The sequence below is a fragment of the Theropithecus gelada genome, chromosome 2 (assembly GCF_003255815.1).
Source record: "Theropithecus gelada isolate Dixy chromosome 2, Tgel_1.0, whole genome shotgun sequence".
NCBI classification, from domain to species: domain Eukaryota; kingdom Metazoa; phylum Chordata; class Mammalia; order Primates; family Cercopithecidae; genus Theropithecus; species Theropithecus gelada.
Window position 1 is genome coordinate 84,448,377 of NC_037669.1, and position 14,775 is coordinate 84,463,151.

The window sequence follows — 14,775 nt, forward strand, 5'->3', positions numbered from 1 at the left end:
GAGTTTATAGCCATACCTGACCCCATCACCAGAACAGAGACATTCATCCGTGGACTAAGCATTCCAGGAAGCAGGAGAGATGAAAGACAGATGAATGGTCTCCAGAGAGAAGGTTTGGACTTGACCCTAGCAGAAAACCTACTAGTGCCCTGATGAGGCTCGGTGCCCCACTTTTCCAGGCTCATGCCTAAGCCTATTGTTTTCCTTTACACACGTGTCTGTTTTTCCCGGCTCTGGCCCAGCCTGCAGTTGGAAATGCTAACAGGATCTGCTTTGGTTGAGCCCAGGCTCAGGGCACATCATAAATTCCACACTGTGATCTTGCTTTCGTGACTTGTGCAGTCAAACTTTGCAAAGTCCTGGGGCTTGAAGTTTCAGAAGTTTTAGAGAAGTGATGAAGGAAGTAAGGGTGGAGGCGAGTCTGAAGACTGCCCACACCAGACCTAGTTATAACCAGGATCATCTCCTTGCACCCCTTCCAGCAAGGAAGCCAGGTGGACCTTCCTGGCAGAGACCTCGGCTGAGTTCCCACAAAGGCAGCAGGCTATTTGGAAATGATACATCCTTGGTTCTACTCTTTTTCCTTTCTAGGACAGGTGCGACACTAAGATCCCCATTAGGAAATTAATTCTTTGGTTTCAAGAAAAAAAGCCAGCTATCAACTCAAAGAGAATTTCAGGTGTTCAAAACAAACAAACAAACAAAAAAAAAAATCCGGTGGTGGCCTCAGGTTTGCCTGCTGGCTGTACCTAATACTTCAAAATAGTGACCAATTAAAGGTTTACACTGGGCCATTTATCATGTCAGATTACAGAGTTTCTTCTCAGAGCCTCTTTGCTGGAGCTAATAAATGCCCCCCAACAACAAGTCTCTTGTCTTGTCAACGATGACTCAGTCCCTTTGCCTTTAGAGCTTGTCGCCAACATAGCCGCTGTGAGCAGCCCATTGGTGAGGAATTTTGTTTTATCTCAATATTTAGATAATCCCATTAGGGCACAGCATCTGGGACTACAGGATTTCCATCAAGACCCCTTGTCCGTCACATCATCCCTGGAACTGTAGATGTGTCCTGAGGTTATTTGATAGTTAAACCTCCTCCCCTTCAGCATTTGCTGTGTTTTGTGGTCGCTGTGCTCTCTGGGCTTCAGTCCACCTTGGATGTTCCCATCCCCAGATGAACAAAAGCATGCAGATGACTGATGGACTAGAGTCTTTCTTCCCATCCAGATATTTTGGCAACTTGTGGCAGAACAATCACTCACAAAGGACACACCAGGGATCAAACACCAAGCAGCATTCAGAACAGCCACTGCAAAGTAGATTTGGAAACAGAAAAACAAGGAAAGGAAACATTCTCCCGGGCCTGATAGATGCATTTTAAAACTCCAAGTATTTCTCAACAACTTAGCATGAAGTTAGGGATCACGTGATACTTGGCTGTTTCTTATTTTGGGGTCCCCAAATTTACATTTCTGTGCAGTAAGTTTGCTGAGCAAATTAATATTTGCATACAGAGATGCAGGCAGTGCAGCAGTGAAACAGCTGCATGTGTTTGGAAAGACTTGGAGCTCCCGCACTGATTAGCTCCTGCATTTTTGTTTTCTATTCCCCAAACGGACACTCACTCTGACCCAGATCATTTGGCGATGAGGGTCAATTCATGTTTAAGCTTTGAAGATTAGAGAGACCAGAAAGGGCCACCACTTCTCTATTTTCTTTTAAAAACTTTAAACTTTAAAAAACTAAAAACTTTTAAAAATGCATAATATTCTGAGTTCATGAAAGGAATTAATCCACATTTCTGCCACATTAAATGTTAGCAAAGTTTACATTGGACTGTCATATTTCTTTACTTTATTCGCTAGCATACAAGATGTCGATCTGAACATCTGGTTTTTAATAACCCTCGACATCTGGGAGCTCCTTTTTATTCCTATGGTGGACGAGGAACAGTAGTAGTGATATTGGCAGCGTATATTTTCAAACTACAACTCCTGTCTGTTTCAATCATAATTAATTACCACTTTTTAATATATTTAATTTGCTAAAAGTGATTTGCATTAGACCACATTTCACTGTTAAGAAAATAGTAGTAGGTTTTGGTGGCAGTGGCTTTTCTTTTTGCTTACTTTCTTCTCTTTTAAAAATTAAAACCCGATAGGAATGGATTTGGAACAAAATGAATGTATATGTGATGTTGGGTTTTAAATATGAAATGAAATAAACTGCTCTGCAAGGAAAGTTATTTTATAGCTATTTAAGAAGAAGTCGGCAGTGGCTGTAGGCTGTATTTTAGAGAAAGCCTCCTATTTTGTTTTGTGACTTTGGCAAATCATAGCATCTTTCTATGCTTGGAGTTTTTCTACAGCAGCAATTTTGGGGGTCAAGAATCTTATGATGAAAGCTAGGGCCTCCATCCAGAGACATATATTTGCACACATACTCAACAACATTCTTCATTGAATTTCAAGGGGTTGCTAGGCCCCTTGAAACCCATTTATGAATGCCCTCGGGTCTTATGCTGTAAACTTTCCTCCTTTATGAAGATGAAAAGGAACATCAAATTTGCTTTTCTCCAGGGACAGAGAGGAAGTTAAATGAATGTAAAAATACATTTTTCCTAAGTCACATAGGGAAAAGGGAAGTTTCTTGCCAAGAGCAATTATTAGACTGTTTAATAATAAATAAACACAGATAATTTTTACATAAGAAGGCCCAGCTAAAATGATCAATGTATTTTATTGTTTACCAGAATATTCCTACCTAAGCTGTCAAGTGAAAATTCATACTGAGTCATCCAGTTCAGACCCTGTGCAAATCATTCCATTGACTCACGTCAGTCAGGGATTCGTAACCTTTGTGGGCCGTGGATCCCTTTGGCAGTATGATGAACTCTTTGGATCTCTTCTCAGAATAATTTTTTCAATGCATAAAATAAAATACCTGGAAATACAAAGGTAATAAACTGTATTGAAAGTCAGTTGAAAAAAAAATCTTTGAGTAGATAAAAATGACTAGACCTACTGGCCAGATTAGGTGGAACTGTATGAAACTGCTATTTTTCTAGGTAAAAATGGCCAAGTATTGGCATTTTCGTATGATTCAACCTAATAGTATAACAACTTAACCAATAAGGAGTCAAATAATGAGAAAATATTCCAAGTTTTTTTTCCTCCTATTCCTGATTTTCAAAACAAGAAGCAAATCATGGCAAAATCTGACTTCATTGGAGATCTATTAAAAGGCACAGCTCTCAAATTATGCGTGACACCAGGGTATGTTTCAATCCTTGCAGTAAACTGTGAGAATTGTTCAAAACAGGGACTTTGCTATGGGGATATACCTCTGTCTTCAAAGATTCCATTTGCCTGTATATTAGCCACTTTACTAAGTGAGGAAAGTCACCAGAGCTATTTTGGAAACACTTTTCCATAAGAATTCCAAGGAAAGAAGTTTCAGTTTATCCGCAGTTGAACACAATTTTAAGTTAAACAAAACTTTCTTTCTACAAGCATTCTACTGAATTGAAAGTTTGCCCCTCTTTTCTTTGAAACTTATTTGATTGCAAATGTATAATCATTCCACGCAACTGTATAATCATACCATCGCCAGTGCATCCTCTTTCATGCTGAGAGCAACGTAGAATCTGTCAACTAAGAAGATGCATGTTTGAGCCTTTGTGGAATAACCAATATGAATTATCGCCTGCTGAAAAAGTTTGTTCCACCCGAGTAGATGGAGTTGTGTGTGTGTGTTTTTAAAAAATTCTTCTTCAGCCTTTATTGATACTTTAAGCTTAAGAGAAATTAAGGGTATTTGATTACTATAATTACTTCTCTGCTTACTTAAAAGGTTTAATCTACTCCTTAGGCATATGCAATTCAGATTGCATGCTTTCCAAAAACATAATCATCTGCTAATGTAGACTAATTTTAATCTTCTAATCCAATCTTGACACAGAGTCAGAGCTGGGTGGGTGGAATGTTTTTGTGTGTGGGTTGCCATAGATACAAAACTTGGTTATGTATTTGACAAGTCGGTGATGTGGAACTTAAGTTACTATGGATTTTTTTCCTCAGTCTTGAAGATTAAAAAACAAAGTGAAGATTAGCGTGCCTTTCCAGTGCATCTCGGTGTAACTAACCTTCTCTTCTTTCATTCTGGTGCTCCCCTCCTCTCTGTGCACCTCCCCACCTCGGGCCGGCCGCAGGATGACGAGGAGGGCATATGGGCATAGCCGGGCCTGTAAACCAAAGTTCCAGTTTTGTTTTGAGGGGTGAGAAACCATCTTTTATATCATTTTTCTTAAAAAATTGCATTCTAGTGTTGTATTGTGTGCGTGCTCAATTGTGCTCGCTGATGTTTGTGAATTGTGCCCTGTGTTTGCTACTGTGTTCTGTGAGCGCAGAATGTCCGCGTGCCCTGACCCTTCCCAAGAGCACCCTCCATCCTACCTCACCTCCCCACCCCACAACCACATTACTGCTCTGCCTTGTTGGGGCTGGGTTTAGCACGATTCAAATGTTTCTACGTTATTTAAGATGTAAACTGTGCCCTTATTAGGATTTATACACACTTTTTAAGGCATGATTGTGGACTCAGAAATTGTCGCAATTCTCCAGTCGTGGTTTTCAGCCGACTACTTGCTTTTACCAGATATGCCAGTGTGGTGTGACTCTCACGTCCTTCTGGTTGTGTCAAATGTTTGGCAAGGAATAAGGAAAATAAAACTATGTATCTTCATGGAGCTGAAACTATCATCTCTAAGAAGCCCGTTTAATGGATTGTGCTATCTCTTCTATGGCAGTTCTGAAGAAAACACAAGGATCAAGGCATAGTAATGGTGAATGGGTAACTGTAACTCTTTAAATGAATTAGAATAGAAATATTCGTATTAGCAGGTCTTATTAGTGACATTTTATCTGTTGCTTTTTAAAAATTATACTTCTAAGAGGCTTTGCATTAGAAATTACACACATTGTATTTATCAGAGGGTTTTGTACTTTTAAAAGCTGATCTTTAGCTATTAAGAACTCACCCTTTATTTATGTCCTATCTGCATTACGATTGAATAATGACACATGTAATTACCACATGGTTATAAATGGAACATTGAAGTCTAGAAACTTTTGCTGCTGAGAATTACACCTCTCCTGTACACTGCAGGCTGTGGAACACCAAGTCACAAACTCCTTGGAGTTGAATATACATATGGTTACATGGAATACGGTATTAAACTTGGTAACATTGCATATGACATTTTATTTGGAACGAGGAATATAGATTGTGTGCCATGGTGATTTTTTCTGATCAGAAAGTATTCAATGTATAGTTCTTTATTCTGAGACAAGCATGAAATGACACAGTGCTGGAGAATCAACAGGTGTGGGACAATTCTTGGGGATAACTTAGCATTTATGTCTTTTCCCAAGTCTTGCCTTCAAATAGCATGGCAGGTGGTGCTTCAGGTGAAGTTTAACCTAGAGCTGGTACGTTTTGCCTGTTGGTGAGTTTCATTGTTGTGTTTTACTTCTCACTTGAACCTGTTATACGTCCCACTAATGGGTCAGTTTGCTTTTTTTTGGTACTGAGAGTGAAGTTCACAGAATGGTGGTTTTCAGATATAACATCTTTCTACATAGTAAAGATGTAATGCCTCCTGGATCCATTTGCTGCCGGTAAAACCTGCTTCATGTTAATACAGGAGTATCTCATCTCTTCTCCCTTTTCTTGGCAAAGGGGAAAATAGCACTGGAATGAACACTTCTAGATGCAAAGTCATTCCATAGGAAAGCTTGTCAGTATGAGGAAGTGGGGAAATCAGAGAAGTTCTGGATGTTCTATGGGAGCAACTCTTTCCCTCTCTAGGGAAAATATTAAGAGAAATGTCACGTTTACTCACAAAGAAAAGCTAATAAAAGTGGAAATTGACCTAAACTAATATGAAATGAGAAGAAAGCGTTTTATAGCATTAAAAAGCAAACACGTGAAGCCTGCCTCAAACATGCATGGGCTAGGTAGGTAAAGGAAAGTTCTAAGAGTTTGGCAGTTGTCTTGAAAACTATAGCTCCTACTTGGGGCTCTTCTGTGAAGCTACTTCTGCCATCATGAGTATCAGGGCGCTAGGCTGCACTTGTGTGTCCTCCTGAATAGTGAAGATTTTTTATTGCTCTTTCACAAGATTCATGACACCCTGAGATATGAACAGTGTTGTTATCCTCAGGATGGAATTGGCTCCAAGACCCATAGGAAATCTTGCCTTGCTTAAGGCAAATGCAGACAACCGTATTAAGCCTTATCCCCTTTATTTCTTCATGAATTTCCCCAAATGCCATGGACACCAGAAAATAAATGTTTTTAGTAATTTAGTCAATATATAATCCTACTTTAGTATGCTGTAATAAATTTCATATGCTTCAGAGGAAAACTACTTATCTTTCTTTATGACTCCTTTAAACAAGTTTGCTTAGATATCCTCAGGCTTTTAAAACCATGTCTTTAAGGATTTAAATAATGAGATACTGGGGGAACCTTCTGTTTTTGAGCAGCCGTTGCATGTTTTGAGTTGCATTACAATCCATGAGGCCTTAGGAGACATTAAATTTATAACTAAAGATGGATAATAGTGGTACATTAAAAATTAACTGTTTTCAATGTTTTGATTTATGGCCCCTATAAAAGAAACATTACAAGACGTTATTTTACTAGACAACAGTAATATGCTCATAATAGCATCAGAAGGCTCTGACTTGAATCTGGAGTTTTGGTGCTGAAATGAATCATAATTTAGAAAAAGTTACTCTAAAAATTACAGCAAATTGGAATTAGCATAACAACCCTGCCAGCTCCTCCCTTTTTTGCCACTTCTGGATGTTAAGTCCAGACATGATTTATTTGTCTCACTATGGTCATTCAAGAGTGATATTTTCCGAGCACACAGTGGACCAGGGAAAGTTTACTTTTCTAAAGAGTTTTGACAGCCCCCAGAGCTAGCCTTTCCCCTCTTAAACCTCACATTCAGGCCTGGATTTATCAGCGTGTGGCCTGTGCAGTCCACAGGCCCTACACTTAGAAGGGCTTCACTGTTAGGTTAAAACTCTACTGTCACTGTCTTGAAATTCCTAATGTTTTTCAAAGAAGGGGCCTCACGTGTTCATTTGCCCTCAGTGCCAGTAATTATGTAATCTATGCTGCCTACACCAACCATATATTCCTATATTCTGCTTTTCAATTCTCTTTATGCTCCCCCTCCCTGTTGGATCATCCACACTCTTGTTTTCTTATGCCTAAGATTTACCTGTGGCCAGCCTCATTGTTCTGGGTTTCTTCTCAGACTCCATGGGATCACATTTCCAGCAAGTTGTTGCCCTCATAGGTATCCCGGGCACTGTGTATTCAACCACTGTCCTCTCACCACCAACCCCCCAAACCCCACATGCACACATACTTTCAATTGTGAAAATGTGCTCTTGGAGGCCTAACTCTATTCCCTATCTTGCCTTGCAAAATGCAGGAAAAGCAGCTCCTCAATTCTCCATAACTTTCCTTCAGGAAAATCCACTTAATGTAGGTACCATTTGTGTCAGCAAATACTTCTTCATTTACGTCGAATGAAGGTGCTTTCCTCGGACCCCCCAAGAGGCATTCAGGTTTGTGAACATCAATGAGGTGGGCAATGGACGAGCGAATCGAGGCATCTTGTGAGATTTAGTGCCACATCTGCCTTGACATTTAAATGTTTGAGCTCTTACTGTGAACTCTTGTAATTCAGCAAAGATAGAACACAAGTTTTTATTTCTTAAACCACTAGAAAAGAATTAGTCTTTTTTGATTGAAAACATATACAAATTTTTAGGACCCGATTCGTAAAAATACAGATGTGGCATTAACAAGTTTTGGCATGAGGCTGTGATGCTAGTAGATGCAGCCTGTTCAAAATGAAGAATTGTAGCTCTCTGCCACCAGCACATGGACAACGTTATGGTGAGTAAAAATATGAATCCCAGAACATTTAGACGTGAGGAAGGGGTGTTTTACAAATAAAAGTGCTGGATGGCCCAGTGGAACTCCCTGCCATGCCTCCCTTCTGGAAGAATGAAAGAAGGAGGAAGGAGATGTTTTATTTTGGCTAGGAAGTTCATGTCCGACTTGCCTTCTTTTAGCAGACAGAGTCTGGACACTAGGTCTGTGCTTATCCTGGGACTAGAGAAATTTAATGGTGGCAAAAAGAAAGTCAAAGAAAGAGCTCTGAGCTCTACACAAAGCAGAGGTTTCTATACAAAGTGGTGGTTTCTATGCAAAGTGCAGGTTTTCTTTTACACCTCCTGTACAGGGGTACCTCCTGGTGCTTTTAATGCAATTTAGATTTTGTGTAACTGAGGATCTGATATATCTCTTTCTTGTGCCGTTGGCTACTCAGACTTTCATTTATTCATTCCTTCATTTATTATTCACTCATTTGTCCATTCTTTCACCGAACGGTTCTCAGTTAGATGCTAGGAAGTCAATGACGAATAAGATTGCCATGGTTGCTGCCCTGTGGATCTTGCCATCCAGTCAAGGGACAGAACATAAATAATTAGACATCTCAATAGAAACCTTGTACATTTTGGTCATGGCTTTGATGGAAACCAGAAAGATACTGAGATTAACATGAGGGACCTACTTAAGAAAGGATGTTCAGCAAGCATCGCTCCAAGGAAGTAAGTTTTAAGCCAAGTCTTAAAAGGGGAGAGTCAGGAGGTACCCATGCCAAGGCATGCATTTGGGAGGTGGTCCCAGGAGGCATTCAAAAGCTGGAGGTGGGAAGGAGTTTATAAGCTGAAGAAGCTTGAAGACCATAACTCTGGGTAGAGCACAAAACAGCGAGATGAGGATGGAGAAGAAGGAAGGGGCCAGAAAATGTAGGGCCTTTTAGGGCAAGGTAGAGAGTTTAGATTTTTAGCCTAAGAAAACTGAGCAGACATCAGAGGAGTTAAAGCAGGGACATGACATGATTTGATTTATGTTGTCGAACAACCCTGGCTCCTGTGTAGAGGATGAATTGTCATGGCAGGAAGAGCAGAAGTAGAGGCTGTTCCATGATCTGTGAGGGAATTGATAGCACTGACCCAGGGCAGCAGTAGTGGAGATGCAGAGAAGTGGATAAATTGGAGATAAGACTAGGAAGTGAAGCCAGGAGGACTTGGATGGGGAGGTAAGATAAAGAACAGAATTGAGAATGCCTCCAGATTTCTACCTTGGGTGTCAAAGCTGGAGCAGGCCATTGGTGGTGGTGGTGGTGGGGGCACTGAGAGGGAACTCAGAGTTCTGGTTTCCCCAGATGTCCAGTCGGTCTGGCCAAGAGAAAGGCAGGCTTTTGAAATAGGCTGTTTTCCATGTTCCTGCCTATCAGCGGGGGAATCTCTGGCCTCTTATTGCAGTAATGTGCAGGCTGACAAGTTTAAAGCATGGCTGAAGTCTAACTTCAAGAGTGAGTGACTCCTCCAACTCTTGAAGAAAAGGAGATTGCAAAGCAAAATCAGTAGTTATAGAATTAGGAGACATGTAAGGGGTAGCGATCTGTGGAAAAACAAAAATCCCAGAGTTGTAGGAGGTTGAAAGGGACCTAGGGACTCTAGGGTCCTAGAGAGGAGGGAGTTGCCATTGGCTCTTGCAGTTCCCCCTGAGATCTCCAGGGATCAAGGATTCTGTGGGTTAAGGGGTGCAGCATGAGGTTTTGATTGCTTTTGATAATTGACTTCCCATCTTGAAATTCTATGTATATTATTTTTCTGCAGAAGAAGCTTTCAATAATCTCTTTTCAGGAGTTAATATGAGAACTAACCAGAAGTAGCTACGAGATGTTTTAGAACCACCAAGACAATGTCTCTGCCTACTTCCAATTGCAAAATCGATTCCTGGGCAAAGTAAGATGTTTTTGCTTTATCTCTGTCTCCACTTCTTCCTTTTATTTTGCTCTTCTACTCCTCTGGAAGGTGTCTGTATATTTATGTCTTCTATTCAGGCTTACAAAGCTGCTGTTTAGAGCTTCAACTTGAATATCCTATTCACGGTCTTTGCAATTAGTAATTTATTCAAAAAATATTTCTTCATCTTAGTACTGGAGATGTACTGGATATACATCTCAGTACTGGAGTCAAGGTAGTGAACAAAGTGTGATTCCTACCCTGGAGGAGCTTAGCGTAGTACACAGATTCTCAAGCTGGCGTCCATAAACCCTGGAGGCTCTGCAAATCCCCTGATGTGGTTAATAGACTTCAATGTGGATGTATGTACATCCCCGTAAAGAGAGTATTTATGTTCCTCAGCAGATAGTGGGGCCAGTGACTCAGAAAAAGTGAAGCAGACCCTCATCTATGGGAGACTGGGTAACATTGTGGTGGGGTGGCTAACAGCGTGGTCTCTGGATTCAGATAGACCTAGGTTTGGATGACCTTGGGTAAGTCACCTTCCATCTCTCCCCTCCATATTCTCTTTGAGGAAGGTTGTGACACCCCCAGGGCTGTGATGAGCTGAGTAAGATGCCAAGCCATGCCTGGTACACGGTGAGTATTCAACCCTAGGTAGAATATCAATATATCACTATTATGTTACTTCTGGGCTCAGGAAGGTGTACTGTATCCGTAAACAGAGGAAAGTGGTTGATACTGGGGTTGTTGAATTTGGGAGGTAAAAGAAAAGGCAGAAGAAAAGCAATTTATTCCTGTGGCCCATAGCTACACCCAGGCCATCTACACATTTTCTAACAAGCCTTATTTAAAGCATATTTACCCTATAAACATACCCTCTCCAGTTACCTTTGATTTTTGTAACACTTGGGTATAGCAAAGGAAAGGTTGATTGTTGGAGAGTATGAATTAGTCCATGTTTGTAGCAGAGGGTTTCTTTCAACTAAAACAAAAATCTAATGAGTAACATGAAAGCCAATGAATATTTAACAAATAATTAATTGTGAGCTAATGAATTGGAGGAGAGAAAAGGATAATAATGTCTTAGTCCACCTCTTTCTGCTCTCAAGGGTGAAGGACTTGGGGGCCGAGGTAGAAGCTTTTAAGCAGATTGAAGGGCAGTAAGTAAGTTCCTGTGGGTTTTTCTGGAGCTCATAAGGGTTACCTGGCAAAGCAATGCATGTTGGCTTAGATACGACCACACTCTCAGGACTTGAAATCTGGCTGAGAAATCATAAACAAACAGTGGTGATAAATTACCATGGGCCAGAGGCGGGAGGCGTCGAGCAGAGTGTTACTGCATTACATTACATCCTTCCTGTGCCAGGGCTGGCGCACAGGGAGCACGCTGGCTCTCCCACCCCTTTGTCATTTGCTTTAGAGTATGCTGTCGGTCTGGTCTTGTTTAACCTCTTTATTAATGATCTGTAAAAGGGAGAAAAGAGCATATGAAGGAAAGTCACAGATGACACTAATTTGGAAGGTGTTGGAAACACTAGCGAGGTCAGAGAAATCACACAAATGGCCTGAAGAAGGTTAGGAACATGGAGGGAAAATAACAAATCTTGGAGAAGTCCAGACACTCGCATCTGGTGAAAATTAATCTGAGACACAGATACCAATGGGTGGGAGGGATATGAAAAGCTGAATGCTAAAATAATCATAATAACAGCAATAATAAGCTCAGTGAACATCAGCAAAACCAGCCAGCCTGAAAGTCTGCCATGGGTGAGAGTAGGGAGAGAGGTGCCTGTGGCAGTTAGCACTGTCAGTGTTAGCAGGTGCCAGAGAGACATGCGTGATCTTATGTGACAATCCTGCCCATCAATTGTCTTACACCTGGGACATCACAATATTATACATGCTTTATCTCAGAGGATCACCCAAGTTATCAGAAAGGTGGAAAGAAAGGCTGGGCACAGTGGCTCACACCTGTAATCCCAGCACTTTGGGAGGCTGAGGTGGGTAGATCACTTGAGGTCAGGAGTTCATGACCAGCCTGCATGGCAAAACCCTGTCTCTACTAAAAATGCAAAAACTTAGTTGGGCATGGTGGTACATGCCTGTAATCCCAGCTACCTGGGAAGCTGAGGCAGGAGAATTGCTTGAACCTAGGAGGCAGAGATTGCAGTGAGTGGAGATCACGCCATTGCAATCCAGTCTGGATGACAAGAGCTAAACTGTCAAAAAAAAAAGAGAGAGAGAAAGAAAGAAAGAGAGGGTTTTTAAACAATGCAGGGCATCATTTAATGTTGGAGGCAGAACCCAAGCTTCTAAAAGAATTATTAATAACACTGGAAAATGGCCATAATGGCACTTTCAGGGAGACCATAAGGTATTCCTCTAGAATATGTAATGTGGGGTTGAGCAGGCTCACAGGTTTCATTCTGAGACTTGTAGACTGAGAATATATACTTCTCAGAGGCCTCTTTGGGGAACCATCCAATTGGTGGGCAATGTAATGCTCTGGGTCAGAATTGTCTTGTTGGTTCAGGGAAAGCAACTCCAGCCCCACCTCTTTCCAGCCATCTCCACAGCCCCAACCAAAGGGGAAAACCAAGACAACATCTAAAATCAGAGCACATATTATGGCCACCACTGGGCGTATCAATCAGAATGGCTAGATTGCTTTCTGCTATTGGAGCATCCATTGGCTGGAGGTCATTAGCCTTACCAAAATGTACCTTAACTGTATCCTCAGGCCTCCCCCATATATTCCTTCTCCAGAGTCACAAGATCCCTACAGGAAAATTGCTAGTCCACCACCTGGTGGCTACCTAGTGTTCTTATGAAACTGGTACTGCAACCCTCATTGTGCCTTCCCCGTGAATGTGTTTATCAGAGACTTTGAGATGGGAATGTATTCTAGGAATATACGTGCCCTCTAACTTTGTTTTCTGGGAAATATAATGTAAATGCTGAGAACAACAGCACACAGCAACTGAGAATTTCCACTGTGTCAGGTCAGGATCTAAGCTGCTGATATGTTTGGTCTTGAGTGGAGAAAGACTGGGACGTCAGGCCCCCATCTCTCTGGAGCAAATCCAGCACTTGTAAACATAGGTCCACGCATGCCTTGCAGCTCACACAGTTGCTCCCATGGTGACAAAATCACTGAGATGCTGAGTCTTTATAAGGAGACTCCTTGACATTTCTTTCAGCCTAAGGGTCAGCGTTTGCAACCCCACTGTGTGCCCTCCTGCTGTGCACCTTAATAAATCAGGTCCCTTCTTTTAGGTTTGTGTGGGTGGTTGAAGAGCAAGGATAGCTTTAGAATCTGCCAGTCCCCAAACATTTCCTTAGTTCCTCAGTCACTCTGTATATGCAGAGTGGTAGAAACAGAGCCCCTGGAAGTTTGAAGAAGAAAGATTGTTATAATCTCTTTGAGAGAAGATTTTCAGTTAAACCTATTAGATCCAGAATAAAAAGGCAGACTCCCATATATGGCGAAAGACCCCTCGCTGTACATTGTATCTTTGTCCATCAGAGGGCAAACATAGGATGAGGCCCTGAAATAATAATCGCAGATTGCTTTCACTGGGAAACCTGAGCTGCTTACAGCCAACAATTCATTTTCCCCATGTATTACTTTTATGTTCATTTTAGAAAACTTAGGAAGTTTAATAAGGATATCAGGAAAAAAATTTTCTCAAAATCCTCATTCAGAGAAAGCATCATTTTTAACCTTTCAGTATTTATCTTGCCATATTTTTCCTATGCAGATGGTCTTGTAAATATGTACTTGATGGAGATGGGAATCTGACTTTGCATAACCTTTGGTGCAGAGTGGTTGGGTAGTATCCAGGCTCTAGAGCCTCACAGACCAAGTTCAAATACTGGTTCCACCACTCCCACCTGATGAATTAAGTCTTTAAAGGTGGTATTATCACTTACTCGGCATTACATGACTGTTTTTCACATCTGTTTATAATTTTGAGATATGCTCTGCATCAGGAAGTCGGGAGGTCAGGGGCAGGCTGGAGTGGCCAAGCACTCTGGAGCCCCTGGGATGCAGAGGCTGGGAAGAGTACACTGTTGCCCAGTGGGTTTGTCCTTGGCAGTGGTACACGAGGCTTCATTGTTCCCTGCTCAGGTGTCAGAGGAGTGCCTCTGATTGCCCTGAGTCAGTGTGTGATGGAATTAGCAACCCTGCTGTTCCCCCAGCCTCCATTCTTCTTTCTGTGCACCTTGATCTCTGAAGTCACTGTGTTATTTGAAAGGAGTTTCTGTACAAGTACCTCTACTAAAAAAACAAACAAACAAACAAACAAAAACACCTCTGTGATTACAAAGGGAGTCTCCCCATTGGCCATGACACTGGATCGTAAACAGATTCAGTGTGTGGGACTCTGGCTGCTGTTGTTTTGTGTTGGGTTTGTGGTTTTATTTATTTTTTTGTACTTGTCTCCCCTGGTGCTGGGGCACTAGCTTGGGAGCATGATAAAAATCATGTTATTGAAGAAACCTTTCTGTTCCTTTTTTTTCTTTTTCTTTTTCTTTTTTTTTTTTTTTTTTTTTTTTTGAGACGGAGTCTCGCTCTGTCACCAGGCTGGAGTGTAGTGGCACAATCTCAGCTCACTGCAAGCTCTGTCTCCCGGGTTCAAGCGATTCTCCTCCCTCAGCCTCCCGAGTAACTGGGACTGCAGGCATGCACCACCACACCCAGCTAGTTTTTATATCTTTAATAGAGACAGGGTTTCACCATGTTGGCCAAGATGCTCTCAATCTCTTGACCTTGTGATCCGCCTGCCTTGGCCTCCCAAAGTGCTGGGATTACAGGTATGAGCCACGGCGCCTGGCCTCTGCTCCTCTTTGTCTGAAGGCA

General features: G+C 41.6%; 1 protein-coding gene across 3 annotated transcripts in view; it reads left to right on the top strand.

The window, feature by feature from the left end:
- The window catches only part of ERC2 (ELKS/RAB6-interacting/CAST family member 2), a 970,915-nt gene that overhangs the window by 783,422 nt on the left and 172,718 nt on the right, over positions 1 to 14,775 (top strand). For all 3 annotated transcript variants that reach the window (XR_003118096.1, XM_025375698.1, XM_025375697.1), the window contains one exon: positions 4,211 to 4,276. Coding sequence is in view for 2 of the 3 variants with exons in the window: in XM_025375698.1 (XP_025231483.1) it covers positions 4,211 to 4,237 (27 nt within the window). In the remaining variant the exon portion in view is untranslated. The remainder of the gene's footprint in view (positions 1 to 4,210; positions 4,277 to 14,775) is intronic.